This window comes from Terrapene carolina, unplaced genomic scaffold (assembly GCF_002925995.2).
Source record: "Terrapene carolina triunguis isolate 2854851 unplaced genomic scaffold, T_m_triunguis-2.0 Scaffold790, whole genome shotgun sequence".
NCBI classification, from domain to species: Eukaryota; Metazoa; Chordata; order Testudines; family Emydidae; genus Terrapene; species Terrapene triunguis.
Genome location: NW_020665141.1, coordinates 2,211,840 through 2,232,998, shown reverse-complemented (window position 1 = coordinate 2,232,998; position 21,159 = coordinate 2,211,840). Strand labels below are relative to the sequence as shown.

The 21,159-nt window shown below is 45.4% G+C and overlaps 1 protein-coding gene and 1 long non-coding RNA gene across 8 annotated transcripts in view; one reads left to right on the top strand and one right to left on the bottom strand.

The window, feature by feature from the left end:
- Positions 1-5,248, bottom strand: part of LOC112105283 — a 13,814-nt gene extending 8,566 nt beyond the window's left edge. The window contains exons 1-2 of one of the 6 annotated variants that reach the window (XR_002907994.1): positions 2,327-4,859; positions 969-1,066 (exon numbers count right to left, since the gene is read on the bottom strand). This is a non-coding gene — a long non-coding RNA (uncharacterized LOC112105283). The other 5 variants (XR_002907992.1, XR_002907989.2, XR_002907991.2 and 2 more) reach the window with 5 other exon arrangements.
- HNF1A (HNF1 homeobox A) lies at positions 586-21,159 on the top strand. Of its 2 annotated transcripts, none has more exons than XM_024198015.1 (10): positions 586-997; positions 8,560-8,759; positions 9,656-9,842; positions 10,507-10,745; positions 13,545-13,702; positions 15,705-15,906; positions 16,794-16,985; positions 17,281-17,402; positions 17,758-17,899; positions 18,793-21,159. In XM_024198015.1, the coding sequence occupies exons 1-10, from the start codon at positions 663-665 to the stop codon at positions 18,918-18,920; spliced, it is 1,905 nt and encodes a 634-aa protein (XP_024053783.1). In that variant the 5' UTR covers positions 586-662; the 3' UTR covers positions 18,921-21,159. The 2 variants fall into 2 exon arrangements, with proteins under 2 accessions (XP_024053783.1, XP_024053782.1); XM_024198014.1 differs by having other exon boundaries at positions 13,500-13,702.

The window sequence follows — 21,159 nt, the reverse complement described above, 5'->3', positions numbered from 1 at the left end:
AGTATGGGAGATCTTGGAATATTAGAATAAATCCAGAGGTTGTACTTGATGCCTGGGGTGTGGTGCACAAAGATTGGCCAAGCTCCTGAGGCCACTAATTCCCAACCCAAAGGTTTTGGTGGGGCTTAGCCCCATGCTTCTGGTTCCTCAAGCCTATCCCTGCTCTTAAACCAATAGGGCCAAGAACCAGTCAGACTTCTCCGCGCTCACTTTCTCATTCAATTTTATTTCTATTTCTCTCTTCTATCTATCTCCCATCCTGGCTTTTTCTCTGTCCATTCCTTTTACTCTCCTTTTCTCTTCTGCCTCCCTACCTTTTCCCCTCCCCCCCCCTGCACTTTGTGAACTGCTGCTGCAGTGCTGAAGTCCAAAGTTCAGTAACTTGCTAAGCACACGGATAAATATGAACCTTGGAGAATTTACACTGCTCCAATGTAAACAGATAGCCAAGGGTCCCTTTATCAGCACTGGCTCAGGACAGTCGTGGGGGGTCTGAAGTGGCTCATTTTTGTATTTTGTTTTTGGGGGGGGTGCAAAGGCGGGAGTCTATGCCATTCCCACTCTGCTGACAGTCGGGCGTGTTACCTCAGGAACATGGTGTAGGGAAGGCTGAAGGCAGAACGTGCTGAAACTCAAATCCAAGGGACACCAGACTGAAGACCATGGTCTCTAAGCTGAGTCATCTTCAGGTGGAGCTGCTGGGAGCACTGCTGGAGTCAGGGCTAACCAAGGAGACCCTGATCAAAGCGCTCGGGGAAGTGGACCCCTATGCCCTCCAGAGTGAAAGCCAGCGTGCCATCAGTGCCATCCAGGCAGAAAAAGGGGAACCCTGTGCTGAAATTCCCAATCTGCCCAATGGGATAGAGGAATCCAGGATGTCCGAGGAGGAAACCTCTGACGATGGGGAGGAATTCACCCCTCCAATAATGAAGGAGCTGGAAAATCTGAGTCCAGAGGAGGCTGCTCACCAGAAGGCTGTGGTGGAGAGACTATTACAGTAAGGACATGGTTTTCCTTTCCCCTTCTTGCTCTCCGTTCCTTTATTTCTCTTTCCTTCACCTCTTCCCTGAAATATGTTAGGGATTACAGTTGATCTAAGCGTGCAGAGATTCTCCCCATCAATGCCAGCCCCCAAACCCACTGAACTGACAAGCTTCATGTTCCTTAATAATGTTCAGTTTCCTTCCAAAGACATTTCAAACGTACGCACACACAAAGTGCCATGGGGCCCAATTACATATTAAAAGTGCTAATATCATCTGGGAAACAAGGACTTCAGAAAAATCTGGGAGCTGTACAACTTCTGTCGCTTTAGCTGTCTGTCAGTTTTTACAGAAGCCACCACTTCAGTGGTTAGAAAAAAATAAGAAAAGAAGTCATCATATTAACTTCCATCATGTAGTGTGGGGATTCTCATCATAGGAAGGAAAAATACTCCTAAGTTCTCTTCAAATTTTTACCGAGATGTATATTTTTATTTTACTGACTTTAGCTAGAGTCAAGTATTTGTCAATAGAGATAAATTAAGAGAGCCTGATCTTCATGTCTTTGGGCAGGTAAGACTCCCACTGATTTCAGTGGGAATTTCAGATGAAGGAGTGCCGGCCAAATTGGTTGGCAATCCAGGTCAACATACCCAATGCTTCTATCCTCCATCTCCCATCATGAACACTGAATATAGACAATGTGCAGTCTACGGACTACTGTTGTATGACTTGCCTTAACATGCAATTATTTAGTCTTAATAGCCAAAAAAGTATGAGCTTCCCGAACCATTCACTCTCACTCCAGTAAACCCATAGACAGAATCAGATTTGTGCTCCTGCAATTCTAACTCAGCGACATGAATCCTAGGGATTCCAATGGCTGGTCTGCCTGAGCAAGGACTTCAGGATATCGCCCTTCAAATCCACCTAACACAATTAAATCCTTAGCCACAAAATCTCATCTGTCTGCACTGAAGCTATTCTCCAAGATTAGGAGCAGACAGGAAGCACAGGGTGACTGCGATGTTCTGGAGACTCAAACCGGTACTTACAATCTTTTATGGGAAAATTAAACTGCAGTTAGAGGATTTACCGGCTTTGTGGCCATTCCTTTTTATGGGGAAAGGATATTAATACAAAACATAACAAGAAAAAGTACACGCAAAACCCCAGCAATAGCCCCAAGATAGAGAGATAGCACAGTACTTAAGGGTTAAATATTCACTGTAATATTTAAGAGGGGATGGTTCTATTGCCTGACCTCTAGAGAGTCTGGGCAGATTTGGAGCTGATCACATTACAGTAGCTGAAGGAAGAAAATACACTGGAACAGCACTTACCTGAGAGGAAAGATGCTCCCCATAATTCAATCTTCTTTTCCATCCAATAAACCCCTTTCCCTTCTCTGCCTTTTCATTTTGTCCCCCTCCCTCTTTCTTACACCTTTGCTGTTTCCAACTCCCCTGTTCTATATCTGTTTTCCTCAGATCCTCCTTTCCTATCCCCCCCCCCCCACTTCTCTCTGTCTCTCATCACCCTATTTCTATGTCTGTCTGTCTCTCTTTCACATTGCTTTTACCCATCTCCTTCTCTCTCTCTTCTCCCTAAGCCTGTGTAGAGATCTTGGGGCAGTTTGAGCTCCAGTTGCACCGGGCGGGCCCTGGCTAGTTACTAATTATCCAATGGCTTTATTATTTCTCTTTTGTCTTATAAATTTATAAACGAAAAGACCCTGAGATAAGCTTTTTGATCATTAACTTCTGATGATTTATCAGGTGTCTCTCCATAGAGAAAGCCATGGAAGCTAGAGAAGAGCACCTGGCTTTATCCCCTCTTTAATGAATGGATGAAGCAGGAATTAAACTCCATCCACTGTGATCTGGTAAAGAGAATTTCACAACTGGAGGGAATTCCTATCCAGGAGTTGGGGATCCAGTGTGGTCCTTCACCCCCACATCTCCCTTCACCTTGGCATAAACTCTGGTTTCTGATCTTCCCCATCTTTCCAGTTGCCCTGTGGTTTCTGTCAGTTTCAGCACAAAACTAATTTCTATACCACATTTTTACAGTAACGCTTTGCACTTCATCAGCATTTTCTAACTGAGGATCTCAAAGCTCTTTACACACTGTGAATGAGACATCATCCTCATTTACAGATGAGGAAACTAAGGCACGGACAGGTTAAGTGCCTTAACCATGGTTACATGGGAAGTTGGTGGAAGGGCTGGAAATAGAACCATGATCTTCTGTCTTAACCACAAGGCATGGAGCATATTGACCCAAACCCATTAAAAATGTCTCCTAAATGGGGGCAGTGGATAGACAGATCTGATAAAAATCTCTGCCTTTCTGCAAAATTTTAAAAAGCAATTGTGTGTTTGGGGAAGTAAATTAAAAACATCTGGGTCAATATCAGAGACCGATAATGGGCAAGCAACAACTAAGAAGCCCCTTCAGGAAAGAAGCCTTCTTTTAACAGAAGAAGGCCTGATGGCCATGTCCTTAAAATAATAATTTATATTATATATAAATAATCCTAAATAATGTAGGTGTTTTTGAAAATGTCTCAATTCACTTGACAAAGGAACAGGATTGGAGATGTGGTAAGAAGTCAATATATATTATACATAGTACAAAATGGTGTATTATAGAAATCACTTCCCACCAGCTGGGACACAAGGAAGGAGAGCAGCCTTGCTCACCTAGCACAATGGCATGCAGAACAGAGCTTCTCTACTTGCAAATTGATGGTTGCTCAAAAACCTGAGTGCATGATTTTGTGGTATTCAAATACACAGGCACTATGAAAGTGCAAAAATCTCTTTATGTGTTACCAGCAGTTTTCAGACTATTGTAGACCATATCTCAATCAAAAGATTGTCTCATGGACACCTCACCTCCTGTTCATAGTCACAGTAACTTACTTGCTTACATGGGAAAGTAACATAGGAAAATTTTTAATGTATTTCTGTGCTTTTGATGTACTGCCTGCTAACAAGGAGAAAAAGCACAATGTGACCAGTCACCTTTCTGAAGGCCATTAGTATGTGCTCTGTGAAACACTAGTGATCCTGCGAAGCAGTTTGTGAACCACTGTATTACACTGAATGAATCCAGTATGGAGGTAATTGCTCCCTTACATAGCTCTAAGTTCACTTGCTGGAGTCCATTACCCTTTGCCCCTACAGAATACACTGAGTATGCAATCCATAGGGAGGTTTCCTTAGTGAGGAGCTAGTGGGGCAGCCCTTCACCCACTACCCTGTGAATCCCAGAAAAGAGTTAAGGGATAGGATTTTCAAGAGTACCTCAGTGATTCAGAAGTACAAGACTCATTGCTCTTCCATGGGACCCACAATCCTAAATAATGTAGGTGTTTTTGAAAATGCCTCAATTCACTCCACAAAGGACAGAACTGGAGGGAGAAGTCAATAGTAAATTAATTCATTTGTGGGGGGAGGCTATGGGGGAAATTATTAGCTATTTTCTATGGAGAAGATAGAATACAGATTGTCTTTGGTGGGGGACAGGGGAAGGAGCAGACTTCAATCGGTGAGGGGTATGCGGCGGATGTATAATGAGAAGTCAGGATAAGGGCTGCTGTTACCTGTGGGTAGGTATAGCAATTTTTCCCTCTAGGACAAAGGGTAGAATTCCACAAGGAAAGAGGGAGGTTGAGATGATAAGATTTTCTGGGCATATTTTCTGAAGAGGAAACAGGGAGATGTAGAGGTAAAAGGCCCAGCCCTTTCCCCCAGGGAGCTGGTTGCTGAGGGGCCCTGAGATTAAGCTATAACACCCCTTTTATGTCAGCATCTGATTGTATAGGCCAAGCTAAGGCAAACCAAGCAAAGTTCAAATGAAAACAACCATGCTGAGGTTAGTCTTACCTTCCCTGCTCTCTGCCTATCTCAGGTCCAGTCTGTGCATTGAAACCGGCGTTAGATGTCTGGCAGTCTTCAATTAAAAGGACTGGAGGGATGATTCTGAGCACTTCAAAGCTCTGGACCTCCTTTGAACTCGTTTCCAGTTCAAAGCACAAGGAATTCAGAACCTGCCTCCAAGAGATCAAATCAGATCTTTGGCACAAGGGAATCTGAAAAGGATCAGATTATGCTGCCCTGAGAGATGGTGGAGAATAAAGGAAAGATGATGGACAGAAAGAGGACAAAAAAAGGGAGAGAGAGAGAGAAAGATTGGGAAGAAAAAATCAGGAAGAGTGAAGGAGAGAGAAGGTCCCTTGAATGTTACATCCCCAGCTCTCTGGATTGGGTTTTCTTTAATGCTAACAACTTGATATTTACTTTCCATTTAAATTTGAGATGTTGCTATAAATTATCAACTAGCCTCTTGTTCCCTTTGAGTTTATAACTAACTACCTGGGTTACTTATTGTTCAAGTAACAAAAGGGAGGTGAATACGCCCTCAAAAAGCAACCTCACAACTGAGGAAAGGAGCAGCTGGAATGGAAGAGATAGGACCCCATGCCCCAGAGGTTGTATAGGGCCAGGGAGAGAGCCTATGCTCAGGAGACAAGGAGAAGCTGAAGGCAAGAGACCAGGACCTAGAAGATGGGAAGGAAAGAGTAAAAGTCTATTATCTGAGGATAAGGAAAATCTGGAGATAGACCCTGAAGAATGGTAAAGCAATGGGGGTAGAGTTTGTACTTGGGAAGAATGGGAAGCTGAAGCCAAAATGAGGCAGGAAGTGGTCAGATGTTGAACAAGGCTGGGACCTTTTTGCCGTCCTGACTCACTACATTAATTGGGCGTTTTGCCCAAGTAAGGTGAGCAAGATTGGGCCTGGGGTGAAATCCTACTCCTACTGAAGGCAAAGAGAGTTTTGCCATTGACTTCAGTGGGGCAAGGATTTCACCCCTGGTGTTTGTGTCTATGGTGAAGGTCTCTGCAGGCGGCACGATGAGGATAAGTGATAGTCTGTGAGAGTGTTCAACTGACCTAGCAACACAGCCTGCTCTACAGTATAACCTAGGGTCACGAGGTCTCTTTACACAGGAATTAAAGCTTTGGCTTTGACAGTACATGTGCACACAGTTAAGGCATCATCTATGCTACACCATGAAACCACCCTTTACCCGTGTTAGGGGACATCCGTGCTGTAAACAGCTCCCAAATGCAGATGCACCTCAGTGGTTTGAGCATTGGTCTGCTAAACCCAGGGTTGAGAGTTCAATCCTTGAGGGGACCACTTAGGGATCTGGGGCAAAAATCTGTCTGGGGATTGGTTCTGCTTTGAGCAGGGTTCTGCTTTGGACTAGATGACCTCCCGAGGTCCCTTCCAACCTTGATATTCTATGATTCTAATTGTAGACATACCTTGGGGATGTGTATCTACCTTGGCACCCCACAGTGTTCTAAACTATGAAAGAGTGTGAGTCTCATCCTCTCCCAAGTACCTCCCCACTCCTTCCTGACAGAGAGAGCTGGGGATTCTGATAAGAGAGAGAGAGAGAAGTAAGTAAGTGGCTCAGATGCCAAGTGGGAAGGAAGTCAGTATGTTATAGAAGAGTCTATGGGTGATCATGAATCCCCCTCCCTTTCTTCACTAGCTGACCCAGAAACATGATCTGAAAGACAGGGCAGAAGCCTTGCCCTTGAGCATCTTCTAATCTATCACTGTACAACAGAATCCTGGGGCTGTTGGGTATCTCTTTAAAGAAGGAAAGTGCCCAGGGCTCAGCTGCAGGCTAGATTCATAGAGGCTGAATTAAGAGAGACCACAATAAGGAGGAGATTAGTCCTCATCTCAAGAGGTAGTAGAGCAAACACCAACTGCTTAAAGCTCCGGAATGGGAAAAAATAGGCTAGATGGGTTGCCCTAATTTGGGGGTCTTTGAAGAGTACAAGGGGAGAGGGTGGAAAATGGAGCATTTTGGCACAGCTCCACTATCAGAGAGGAACCAGTGGTACCATTTTAAGAAAAGAGATTTCTCCCCGTCTCAGCCTCCTGCCACACTTTAACTGCAGTTGAGCTTGCTCCTTGGACCGTCTGGTTGCTGTGGAAGAGGCTGCAGCAGGAACAGAGATAAGGGTGTTTGCGCTGTGAGAACAGGTGCGGACTTTGTCCTTCTTATCGCCTTTCAGCCTCTGACAACCCACAGAATCAACAAAGCAGCTAGTACTCAGGCTGCTCTCGCCCTCCACCCCCAACTGTCCTGCTGTATTTTCCCCATAGTCCTGGGTATTTTTCTCTTATTCCACCCACCTGCTACTGGTATTTGGAGAGGACATCAACATTATCTATACCGTGTTGGGATCACGTCCAGTCCAGTCAGTCCCTCGGGCATTTCACATTAGAAACACAGAGGGCAGCTCCATGTTACATCTGCAAAGACATCAGACATTTCCTCAACACAGGGGTTGTTCATGTTTGGTTCTAAACTGCTTGGTTCACATCTTCCGAGTTCTACTGAGTTTCAGGTTCAGTCAAACCCAAACCACTCACCGAAATTCAACCACAATCCCCTTAGTCAGCCCCATGGTTACTCAAATGCTCAGGAACCTTATCAGACGTTCTGATAAACCTTATCAGATTTACAACTATTATGAAATTCCCAAGGTCAGTTTACGATTTTGGGGTTTTTTTCATGCACAGTTCTACACTTCTTGGCTTGTACAGTGCAGTGGTTGGGATTGTAAATAGGTGTTCGTTTTTTTCTCTAAGTACATAGATGCAAAATGGAAAATTTGAAAGAGCAGATGGTGTGCTTATCTATATGTGTATATGTAAAGTGCCATATGTGCAAGGACATGTGGGTGGTGTATATGGTCCGTGTCTGGGTACAGGAGTCTCACGTGCATGAGTATATATTGTAGAATCATTTCAAGTTATTTTGGGTTTGGAGCTCCACTCTCTCTTGGCGGCTCCGCTGTGCGTTACCCCAAGCTGGATCAGAGCCAGAGTCAGAGTGTGAGTGCAAGTGAGGATGAGTCGGTCTGATATTAAAGTGAACCCAGTTTAGGAAAGTACATTACGTTATCTGTGAGCACACATCCCCCCCAGACAGGGAAGCAGAGAAAAAGAGACCCACCTCCTGAAACTGAAAAGCAGAGCCCAGAACATACAGCATTGTGAGAAATGGAACCCTGAAATATGGGACATCACCTGCTCCACCCCTCATCCCTCTCCCGCTGCTCCAGAGGTGACAGGCTCTTGGTCAGAACTGAGCTACATAGGAAGGATGACATAGAGGAAACTGTCACCACTGCTACTCCAAGGAGTTCAGTCTCCAGGGCTATCAAAAATACTCATTAGAAGATTTAGGCAAGTAAGTCATTTAGCTTGGAGGTTAGGTCAAACCACTGCATAGAGTGTCACACTGAACAAGAGATTTCCTTGGAGAGATGAACGGTTATTATGTAGCATACTAAATCTATCCTACCTGCCTCATCAAAGGCAAAGCGTGAACAGAGGATTCACCTCTCTCATTGCTTGTGGTGCCCACACTTCATGCAAGAAGTGCTGGCTGACATTCCTTGAATCCCTTCTGTGCAACCTGGATACACGGACAAGAATTCTATATTTAATGAGGTGCATTTTCTGTTCCTTCTAGAGAGGATCCCTGGAGAGTAGCAAAAATGGTGAAATCCTACCTCCAGCAGCACAACATCCCTCAAAGGGAGGTGGTGGACACTACGGGTTTAAATCAGTCTCACCTCTCACAGCACCTCAACAAAGGCACACCCATGAAGACCCAGAAGAGAGCTGCCCTCTACACCTGGTACGTCCGCAAGCAGCGAGAGGTGGCCCAGCGTAAGTACAGCAACAGCAAATCTCTCCTAACTCTAGTGTCCTATAGCTCCCCCTACCCTCATCTGCAGTGTGGAAGGCAGGGGAGGGGGGCCCTTTCTAGCAGTAAGGTTAGACAAGTCCATGTCACCATTCAACACGGGTGGCCAAACTGCACAAAGGAACCTGCAGCCACCCACTTCTTTAAAGGTGGAGAGCAGGCTATAGCTCTCATCTATTGGTATATCCAAGTGGAGGCATCGACTTGGACCAAGATGGGGCACTCCCAACTAAGTGCATTTATGTAAGCACAGACAGCATAGCTGATCACCAGCAATGATAGAACCCAGGACCTTCAGCACCAGAAAAGAGTTTTCTGCAATTTCATCTAAAGAAGTAATTCCTTTAGCCATGAGTAAGTAGCAGGCTGTAGCTCTGGGGTCAGCCATTAGTGGGATATCATCTCTCACACATACTAAGCCAGCGTGTTACAAATACATGCTTAAAACAATAGCCTTTGCAACCTCCACACGAACGAATGTGGCTGTAATCTCTTTCATTTTATACATATTAGATGGGCCCCTAGTCAAATTAATAACTTGGCCTTTAGTTGAGCCTAGAGGGTTGGACTCTACATGAGCTGCATCCACCCCAGCTCCTGCTGCTTGTTCTGTTTCACTGCTTCACACTAGGAATGAAGATGCAACATGTCCGATGGGCCCATTGGGGATGATCTTACCCATTTTAGACAAATATAGAGCTTTATTTAAATCTCATCTAGATTTTGTACCTGCATTTGTTCAATAGTAGGAGACGCTGAGTGAGGATAAGCTGCTCTGAGCCAGCTGAATTCCAAGAAAGAGAATGTTACAAAAACATCCTATCAGCAAGCAAAGCCCTTTGCCCATTTGTGTTTCCAGAGTTCACCCATGCTGGTCAGGGACTCGTGGCAGAGGAGCCCATGGGAGATGACCTGCCCACCAAGAAAGGGAGAAGAAACCGCTTTAAGTGGGGTCCTGCCTCACAACAGATCCTATTCCAAGCTTATGAGAGACAGAAGAACCCGAGCAAGGAGGAGAGAGAAGCATTGGTGGAGGAGTGCAACAGGTGAAGGAGGGTCTCCAGTGTTGATGGAGGAGGGGAAAAGAGAGGGATGGAATGGGGCTTTGCGTGCTCTTGCTATACTGCCAGAAGCCATACTCTGCTCTGTGTAAGGGCAATGGGGTAGCAGTGGATTGAGATCGCCTATTGTTCTTTCTTTGGGATACAATTTGCAAAACGCTGTGTAGTGAAATCCCAATAGACAGACAAAGCAAGAGAATGATTGGCTAGAGCCAGCTATAGAACAAGCTTCCAGCACTGAACTCTCACTGCCTGTTATTCCAGTCCTGGGCTCCAACAACGCTCTGCCTCTCTAACCACTGTACATAACAGCCTGCTCATCCTGCCCTGAGCCTCTGCTTACAGGGTGACCAGGCACGATGGCATGCATACAGACACCAAAGTCATGAACACACCACACACCCACACAGACTTTTGGCTGTTGAGCGTGCCCCTCTCCCCCCCAACTCCATGAGTGCATCATCGAGGTGCTGGTGTTATGGAGACCCTGCCTGGTCACAGGAGCCACCATAGCACGTATTAGATGATTAGGGAGTCAACCCAGAGCTATCAATCATTCAACAGTGCTCCAGCTCACCAAACAGAAAGAAAGTGTTTCCTAACGCAGCTATGAGATCACCAAGGCCCTTCCTGTGCTCTCTCCTGACAGGGCAGAGTGCATTCAGCGTGGCGTCTCCCCATCCCAGGCCCAAGGTCTGGGCTCAAACCTGGTCACCGAGGTGAGAGTTTATAACTGGTTCGCCAACCGTAGGAAGGAGGAGGCCTTTCGGCACAAGCTAGCCATGGATACCTACAGTGGGCCGCAGCCCAGCTCTGCTCCCCCACTGACCTCTCACAACTCTTCCTCCCTTCAGCCAACGCCTGCTATCTCGCCAAGCAAAGTCCATGGTGAGTACTGACTACAAAGAGGGAGTTTTGGAACAGGAGACCGGTGAGCCTGCAAGTTCAGGCACCAAGGCCATTTTGAAGCGTGTCCCTTCAGAAGCTGATCAGTAGATGGGAGAGCCAAACTGATGTGGGGTTTACACAAGATGAGAGTGTAGGTGATAAAGGGATATCTTCGCATGCATGAGATGAGGAAAGAAGGGTGACTTTAAAAAAGGGAAGGAGGAGGATCCGGGGAACTACAGGCCAGTCAGCCTCACCTCAGTCCCTGGAAAAATCATGGAGCAAGTCCTCAAGAATCAATTCTGAAGCACTTAGAGGAGAGGAAAGTGATCAGGAACAGTCAGCATGGATTCACCAAGGGCAAGTCATGCCTGACTAACCTAATTGCCTTCTATAAGGAGATAAATGGGTCTGTGGATGAGGGGAAAGCAGTGGGTGTGTTATTCCTTGACTTTAGCAAAGCTTTTGATACGGTCTCCCACAGTATTCTTGCCAGCAAGTTAAAGAAGTATGGGCTGGATGAATGGAACATAAGGTGGATAGAAAGCTGGCTAGATCGTCAGGCTCAACGAGTAGTGATCAATGGCTCCATGTCTAGTTGGCAGCCGGTTTCAAGCGGAGTGCCCCAAGGGTCGGTCGTAGGGCCAGTTTTGTTCAATATCTTCATTAATGATCTGGAGGATGGCGTGGACTGCACTGTCAGCAAGTCTGCAGATGACACTAAACTGGGAGGAGTGGTAAATATGCTGGAGGGTAGGGATAGGATACAGAGGGACCTAGACAAATTAGAGGATTGGACCAAAAGAAACCTGATGAGGTTCAACAAGGACAAGTGCAGAGTCCTGCACTTAGGATGGAAGAATCCCATTCACTGCTACAGACTAGGTACCGAATGGCTGGGCAGCAGTTCTGCAGAAAAGGACCTAGAGGTTACAGTGGACGAGAAGCTGGATATGAGTCGACAGTGTGCCCTTGTTGCCAAGAAGGCTAACGGCATTTTGGGCTATATAAGTAGGGGCATTGCCAGCAGATCGAGGGATGTGATCGTTCCTCTCTATTCGACATTGGTGAGGCCTCATCTGGAGTACTGTGTCCAGTTTTGGGCCCCACACTACAAGGAGGATGTGGGAAAATTGGAAAGAGTCCAGCGGAGGGCAACAAAAATGATTAGGGGGCTGGAGCACATGACTTATGAGGAGAGGCTGAGGGAACGGAGATTGTTTAGTCTGCAGAAGAGAAGAATGAGGGGGGATTTGATAGTTGCTTTCAACTCCCTGAAAGGGGGTTCCAAAGAGGATGCATTTAGACTGTTCTCAGTGGTACCTGATGACAGAACAAGGAGTAATGGTCTCAAGTTGCAGTGGGGAAGGTTTAGGCTGGATATTAGGAAAATCTTTTTCACTAAGAGGGTGGTGAAGCACTGGAATGGGTTACCTAAGGAGGTGGTGGAATTTCCTTCCTTAGAGGTTTTTAAGGTCAGGCTTGACAAAGCCCTGGCTGGGATGATTTAGTTGGGAATTGGTCCTGCTTGGAGCAGGAGGTTGGACTAGATGACCTCCTGAGGTCCCTTCCAACCCTGATATTCTACGATTCTATGAAGTGGAGTGAAGAGGATATTGGAAGCTCAATGCTGAGGGAGTGCCTTACAGTCAGTTCTCATTCATTGCTCTGTCACAGCCCCCATTGATGAACAGTAGTCAGTAATCCCTCTTTCAAGGGCTCGCCTGTTAGGTTGTATCAGAGGTTAATTGTATACCCTTTCTTCTCACACACACGTCTCCCTCTTTGGGAGCCTCCAACTGCCACAAGTCAGAGACACAAACATTCTTGGCTGAATTGTTAGGAGTTAGGAAAAGTTACCCTCTGCGGCCTCAGCAACACAAAACAGACTGTCAGTTTTCATAAGCACTGAAAGCAGAAGAATGGCATCTTTGCCTCCTTTCTCTGTGGTAGCCAGATGAACAAGCGACAAGTACCTGTATTCAGGAAGCTCACTTCTCTATTATGTAATGCTCAGGTGCTTTGTCCTTTCTCATGTTTCTAGGCAAAAGTCCTTGAGATGCCAGTGTGTTAGTGAAGCAGTATCAATCATCATTGATCTCCAGGGCTGCAAGAGACACTCCAACTAGAGCACAAGTGCAAACTCCCCCTCTGTGCAGGGAAGGGAATAAAGCTGCTACATAAACTGTCCTCAGTGCTAGAGCAGGAATTTAATGGTGGAAATTCCATCATCCCTCTCAGAGTAAGAGGTTGCTAGCAATCTCCCTTGACACAATAGACTAGAGAAGGCCTTCCACTTAAAAGGCTAAAAGGAAGAATTCCCCTCTCCCTTTGACAGGTGGTGGTCTCTCCAAGGAAGGATTTGGGTCTACTGGTGAGGTCAGGGAAGCCCAGGATTGAGTGAACCTGGCAGACTTTCCCTCTCACTTTGCGGTAGATGCTATCATTCAAACTCCCTTCCGTTCTATATTTACTCCCAGGAAGAATTTCTAACCAACTTAGCTATACAGCTTTTCCCCCACGGCGATACTCGGCCCTGCACAAAGCCGGTACATTAGGAGATGACTTGTCCAAGGCCACCCAGCAAGCTACTGGGAGGATTAAAATTTTGGTGTGTTCTTGGTTTCCAAGTACCATTCTCAGTCCACACAGCCTCTCAGCTCTGAAACAGCACCAGTGAAGCAGGGCTGCCTCAGTGCACCTGACAAAGGCCTAGAAAGGGAATTGAATTTATTGCTTGTCCTAATTTACTAGATCAGCCTCATCTGTGGGAACCAAGTCTCTCCTTTTCTGACATAGGAATGAGGTACAACCAGCAGCCAGCCAATGAGGCAGTGTCTTCCAGCAGCAATCATCATGGGAACAGCTCCATGGTGACCACCCAAACCATTCTTCATCAGGTCTCTCCCCCTGGACTGGAGCCAAGCCAGAACCTGTTGAGCACAGACACTAAGCTGGTGAGTGACATATACCCTAGTCCTGGTGATTCCATGATGTCAGGGAATCAAAGAAGGATCCCTGGGTTTTCAGAGGACAATATTCAGAAATGATATTTTCCAGAATGCTGTTAACTCCCCACAGCAGTACCAAGTTCAAAAGCATCCTTAGGATTCTCACACCATGCCACCTAGTGGTGGGGGTGGATACTGGGAGCATGAAGACTGAGTAGGACTACCCTATCCCGTTACTGCCCTGGGATTAATCAAAACAGTATGGTACACCTTTCAGTAGGAAAACAGGGCCCAAGACATCTAATGACACACCTGTTGTTAACCTGCCCATCCCAAAAGGTCTGTTCCTCTCCCACTGATCAGATTCCTTCCATTACCACTCACTTTTGATTGAACTCCACACTCAGCAAGATAGCTGAAAAGAATCCAATGGGACTAACAAAACAGGGACCTCTTACCTGCCCTGACCCATTTGTAAAAGTTAGGTGCAACAGACCCAGTTTGCACAGAATTCCTACCAATAGATCTTGTACAGTAAATCTGGATTGTACCAGCCTAATCATATTCATCTTGAGGCAGATCTCCTTTGGATATCTTTCATTAACTAAGCCTCCTCCCATGTGGTTTGTATCACTACGCTAAGATTATACGATTGATCATTCTTGGCTGGTTTGCACAGTTCCCTTGGATTGTATGCTACGTATAAAACCTGTTAGCAAGACGTTTGTATTGGTCCATAGCTGTCCTGGGGCAAAGTTCAATTTATGAATCCAATTAAAATCTTTACAGTCACCCAGTCACTTCGCTGATTTTCTGGTCACTCCTGTGAAGGAAAAGTCTTTCCACAAGACTTCGAAAATCTCCTTTTACTGCTGTGTACAAAAAGGGACACTGTCAAGATGGTTAGTCCAATCATTTACCCTATTGCTCCTTAATCTTGTTACAAATTCAATGCAGTTGTTCATGTTTAAGAAGTTCCAATGCTTTATTTAACTATATATAAAGTATTCAGCTTTGGCAGCTGAACACTTGTGATACTTTTATAGGACTTCTTAACTAGGGACCTCACATGGCTTACGGACTACAACCTCAACCTCACTAGAAGGTAGATATGAATTATGAAGTTAATCTGAGAGTTTGAAAACTGAGACACAGACAGGTTAAATGACTTGACAAAGGTCACAAATTCAGTCAGTGACAGAACCAAGTCTAGAACTGAAAGTCCTGCTCTACCCACTAGCCAGACATGCTCCCTCTCTCTATAACAAGCAACCCTGCAATAATGCACACCAGAATTTACACCTCTCTGGTGCGTACTTACGTAGAGTGTAGAGAAGCCCTAAGAAAGGAAGGACTCATGAGTTCTAGCCTCCGCTTTGAACCAACTTTTAAGTCACTTAGCCTCTCTGTGCCTCACTTTTCAAACTCTAAAATGAACTTCAGATCTACCTTCTAATGGGGTTGTGAGGGTTCAAGTTTGTAAAGCCTTTTGAGGTCCCTAGTTACAAAGTGCTAAACAAGTATAAGTGTTAGGCTGCTAAAGCTGAACATTTAATATGTTAAAAAAAAAAAAAAGCATTGAAACTTTTTATACATAAAAATTTGCATGGGATTTTTAATAACATTAAGCAGCAGTAGGGTAAATGGATGGACCGCTGTACCTCATTTTCCCCTCCCTAATGTAAACTGAGGGTAATACTTCACTATATGGGAACAGAGGCTAAATTCACAATGTTTGTAAAGCACTTTGAGATTCTCAGATGGGAGGAGACTGACCAGGGCAAAGTGCTATTGTTAATACCGTGACAGCGTTCTTTAATGGTTAATCAATCAGCATGGAGGCAGCATCAAAGGAAGCATACAAACTGTACTCAGCTAAATGAAGTCCCTTCCAAACTGTCAGAAGCTGGGTGGGAAACTGATCACAGATTGGAACTTTAAAGTGCTCACCATACTCCAGCTGTTGCAGATAGCATTTTCACAGCTCTTCTTTCTTCCTCATGCCCAGATCTCTGCTCATGGGGGACCTCTCCCTCCTGTCAGCACCCTGACCGCTTTGCACAGCCTAGAGCAAAATCCACACACATTGAGCCAGCAAACCCAGAATCTAATCATGGCATCACTGCCTGGTGTTATGGCAATTGGAGCTGGTGACACCTCATCCCTGGCACCAGCATTCACCAACACAGGGGCCTCCACCCTGGTAATAGGTGAGCAGTGAACAATGTGGGGAAGTTGGAGGGCTCATTGTGGTTTCTATCCCACACTCTATTTATCAGGATTTCCAGAAAGGAAAAAAAGGATCTATGATCATTATAAATGTCTCATTTCCTGAGCCAAAAGCTTTGAGGTGGAAGGGAAAAATATATGGCTGGGGGAGTCTATCAACTATGGGGATTGTCAGGAGCTCCTCGGAAGCATTAGTACTTTGCACCATTCCACATGATATGAAAACGTCCTGCTCCTGTAGAGGCTTACCAGTTCACAAGTGGGGAATGGATGGCTAAGGAACTTGAGGAAAGGGATATAAAACCTTTCGTCTCCATGTCATTGGTTCAAATCCAGCTATTTGGTAGCCTAAACAAAATGAACCCCATGGGTCTAAATTTAGTTTGTTGTGGCTAGTTACACCTAGCACTCTTGTCAGCAGACTGAGGTGAGATTAAAATAATGACTGGGCCATTAAACTCCACTCTCACTTTTAAAGTAGGTCTCTCCAGTGAAGGATTAAGCAGATTTGAACAGAATTGCATTGCGTGAACTGTGGCTAAACAAGATGCCTCAGCTCAGGCACAAGCACTGGTGGTAAGAGCTACTTGCATGGTGCTTTTCTGCACGAGATGTGGCTCAAACTACTGTTGATAGACCTTAACTTTCATAGACACTAAGTTCATTCACAACTGGACAAGGCACAGCTGTAAAGCAGCTCCCCGTGCCCCAAGAGTCCTAGCTCATACTACTATTGGAGACTAGGCACAGCTATGGAAACCATTCCAGAATTTCTGCAGACCCCACTTTGGCAGAGGGAACAGTCATGCACTCCCAGTATGAGAGGAGATGAAACAAGGAACTGAATATGCATGTCTTTATTTCTCAGGCCTAGCCTCCACCCAAGCCCAGAGTGTTCCTGTGATAAACAGCATGGGAAGCAGCCTTACTACCCTTCAGCCTGTCCAGTTCTCCCAGCAGCTCCACCCATCTTACCAGCAACCCATCATGCAGCAGGTCCAGAGCCACATCAATCAGAGCCCCTTCATGGCCACCATGGCCCAGATACAGAGCCCCCATGGTAAGGGTTCAAATTGGATTTCACCACCTCCACAGTCCTTTTTGGTTGAGAGGTTAAGTGATGGCCCCTGGGCTTGCAGCACTCTGTTTATCATCAGAAGAACAGAAGAAGAGGGTAGGTGATTCCTCTCCTAGATCCATGTCCCACTGGTTGTGTCTGAGATTCAGGATTGACTGACAGCAGATTCATGTTGGTGTCACTTTGGCTAAAGTTGATCTCCCATTTATTTAACTGTTCCTAGTTACAACTCTCAGAGCTCCAGAATCCACACAATCTTGTTTTCTTTCATTTCTAGCTCTCTACAGCCACAAGTCTGAAGTGGCCCAATATGCACATACTGGCCTTTTACCCCAGACCATGGTGATAACAGATACAGCAAATCTCAGTGCCCTGACTAACTTGACACCAACCAAACAGGTAACAAAGCAGGGAATGGTATTTGTCATATGCCTTCATTCCCCTACTTAAAACTGCACTGCATATCACGTAGCATACTGCCTATGCCAGTAGAGCATATCTGGCACCTTGTCTGTGCCACTCCAGCAGGACAATCTTCCTCACCCCAGCGCCTTGCCAATACCAGCTGGAACATTGGGAACATTAGAGCAAGCTTCCTTGCTGCACTGCCAAGCAGCAATGAGTTTCCTTGGAAACAGGACCCGCTTGCTGTTTCCAATCCAGTTTGCCCATGTAAGTGCCTATTAGAAGGCTTATAGGAGACAGATCTGACCCAGGCACTGTTCCAAAGCTCAGGAAACATTAATTTTCTCAGGTGTTTACATCTGAATCAGAGACCCATACGGAGTCCGGGATCCACACGTCAGTGTCACAGACACCAACAATACATTTACAGAACCAAGACACAACCATTCAGCACCTTCAGCCAGGCCATCGCCTCACCCCAAGCCCAGCTGGTAAGACCAATAAACTATCATTTTATACTGTCCCTCTATCCCGCCTCCAGCTGCCAATACCCCAATGGTAGGACATGAAATAGCATCCAGGGCTTCCTATTCTGCAACAGAACTCCAACCAGGCCCTGGGGGATACAGAAAATGACCTCATGAAAGGAAGCTCTAAAGCACAGTCCATAGCAGGGATTTTTCAGTATATCCAAAGTGAGGTATGGGTGTGGCTATGGGGCCTATGTGGAATTTGTACAAGTGACTAACATTGAAGAACACAGGCAGGAATGGTGTCCCTACACAGCCAAACATGCAGAAGGCATTCAGGGATGGGATATAGGGTAAAGCCTACCAAATCTGAGAGGACATTAGCGAGTCATTTTAATTCCAAGGGGGTTGATTCCCATGATACTTTGAAAACAGCTTTGGACCTGGGCACGCAAGTCTTTGCATATGAAATGGGAATGGGATAAAGGAGTGAGGGCTTGTCTATAAAAACACTTAGTGTGCAGCAAACTGGGGTGTAAATCTAGCCCGCACTAGCCTGCCATGAACTAAGTGTCTGTGGGGACCCTGCTACCGCACACTGGAAGTTTCACAGTGTGCTTTAATTTATGCCTGTTTCAAAGAGGCATAGATCAAGGTGCGCTATGGAATTTTTAGTACACTGCAGCAGGGTCCACATGGCAAGCTAGTGTGGTGTAAATTTACACCCCAGTTTGCAGTAAGCTCAGTGTTGGTGTAGATGAGCCCTAACTCTTCAGTGATGTCAGGAAGATATCAGACCTTAGTGTCTGAGATGAAGAATCCTTAGATGCCATGTAGAAGGAGTGAGGGAGGGGGGAATTAGAGAAGGAACAGATGAAGGGAACTACCATGCTAAAACTGCATGTTTTTAACAGTCTCCTCTAGCAGCCTGGTGCTGTACCACAGCTCTGACTCCACCAACAGCCACAGCCACTTGCTGCCATCTACTCACAGCGTTATTGAGACCTTCATCCCCACACAGATGGCATCCTCCACTCAGTAACCATGGTGAACAGTTCACAGGCAACTGCCATGACTGAGCCGTCAGGAGCACCTCCATCTGTGTTTGTGATTCACTGTCACTGCTGCCTTCCACAGGGAAGAGAGTGCCTGGCCCGGAGGCCTCAAGCCCCTCTCCACTGCCTTGTGTAAAGTCCGCACCCTCATCCAAACACAACACGGGAAGAGGGTTTTCTTGAACACAAAGCTATGAGCACACATCCAGAGCGGATGACAAAGGACAGGGCTGACACCACTAGCTTCCACTGCCAAAGGGAACAATGGCCAGCACAGAGACCAGAAATTGAGGACTTCCACCAGGATAAAAGTCTGAATGGTCTATGGCAAAATTGCAAAGGGATAGCTGGAATTTTCATTCTTCTTAATCTTAGCTGGGCTGCATATATGTAAACCTGCCAATTCCACAGCAAGTCCTGCAGGAAAGAGCAGAGCTGAGCCACTAACGGCAGGTGAGCATCGCTTAAACACCCACCACTGCTGCAAACAGGCAGATGGAAACTGAATGAGAGAGAAACTTTTCTTGGGGCAGACAGTACAAGAGCCCGAATACTGGCCCTGCAGCTAAAAGACACTGAGAAACAGAGCCAGGGATGACATGAGAACTATCCTCTCATTACAGAACCACTAACTAAAAGCTTGCCATTTATTTAACTTAAAAGGGACACTGTCAATTTATTTAGGTTCAGAAATATGACTTCCACTAGCCAGGGCTGTTTTAGGGTAAGAGGCCTGAGTATTTTCAATAGTTCTACTTTGTTTTAAATTCAGAAATTAAAGGTGAGGAGAAAGGAAAGGAATGTTTAGTTCTCCACATCAGCAGGCTTGATTCTTGGTCTCTCACACCCCGCACAGGGTGGTCAGTGGAGCCAGTGTGGTCAGCATTTGGGATGCGGAGAGAGAAAGAAGTGGCTCAACATAATACATCTGAAAATAATGTTTCAGAAACAAGGCTCTTTAAGCCCTGCCCCTCATGTTACACCATTGCCCCTTCTAACAGAGATTGTGTGTGTGTGTATTGGTCTCTCTCACATGTATCAGATCTTCTCTGTAAAGATCTCCACATAGGTGGATTGTTTTTGTATAAATATAGTGTAACCACATCCTTAATTTTTAGCCCTTCACTGTGTGCCTGATGCTACAGCCGTCACTCCTGTGAATAACCCCTCAGATTTCCATGGATCTATTTGTATAAGTGAACGCTTTGAGTCCTGAGACCCTATTATAAATGCTTCTAGTAATTCCTCTTCTTCCTTGTTGCTTATACGTTCATATCACTGCTGAGCTGCAAACAAACATAGGAGAAGCCATAATAAACTTCTTTCTGGGGTTCTAATGGAGCGGAAGCTATCAATTTACACTGTAGAGGGGACAAAACCCAATGAGGGGAAAATATGATCAAGCCTCTAAAAGGATAAGAAACAATGGAGAATAAAAGAAACTATACAAATAAGTTGACAGTGTCCCTATAGCCACCATGTCGGATGATTGCAAACATATAGATGTAAATTGGTGCCAGCATGCAGAAGACTTTTTCCCTGGACTCTGATATTATGAGCTATTAGAGCCTAATTTCAGTAACTGAAAATCTCAGTGGAATTTGTCTCTAGGACTGATGCCCCTCTCCACTCTGTGTTATCCTGTAAATTTATTTAACTTTCAGTAAACTGAAAGAAAACCATTTGAGACTGTTGTATATTTATACTCTTTACAGTATAAGTGAAGTCAAATTTATGAGGAATCCAGAAAAAGTTTTAAAAGTCGCATGATTTTCAGAAGTTAAAATTACTCATAATTGTAACGATGGCCATAAGGCATGTGATTTCTGTTGGTGTACTTGGTTAATTCACAGGCCGATTTTCAAAATACTTTTGCAGTTTAGATGCCTGCAGGGCATTTCCTTATGTGAAAAATATCAGGGTTCTTGCACAAAATGTGGGTGACTCCCAGGACCCTACAAGGAGCAATATTTTCTCACTTTAGCATCTTGAGTTCCTCCACCCATCCAAATATTAAGTCTTTCCCTGAAATCTCAGAGCTGCAGGCCTCTATTAGGAAAGTAAAAACAGTACTGAAAACTACCCAAAACTGCTGCTGCATCTCAGAGAGACAACATACACCTGGCTGGTCAAATAAGAATTTAAATGCAGTTACTGCCATGCTGGGCTCAAAGGCACCTATTTCTGGCAGTTCTACAGCAGCATCAAATAGCTACAGACAATTGT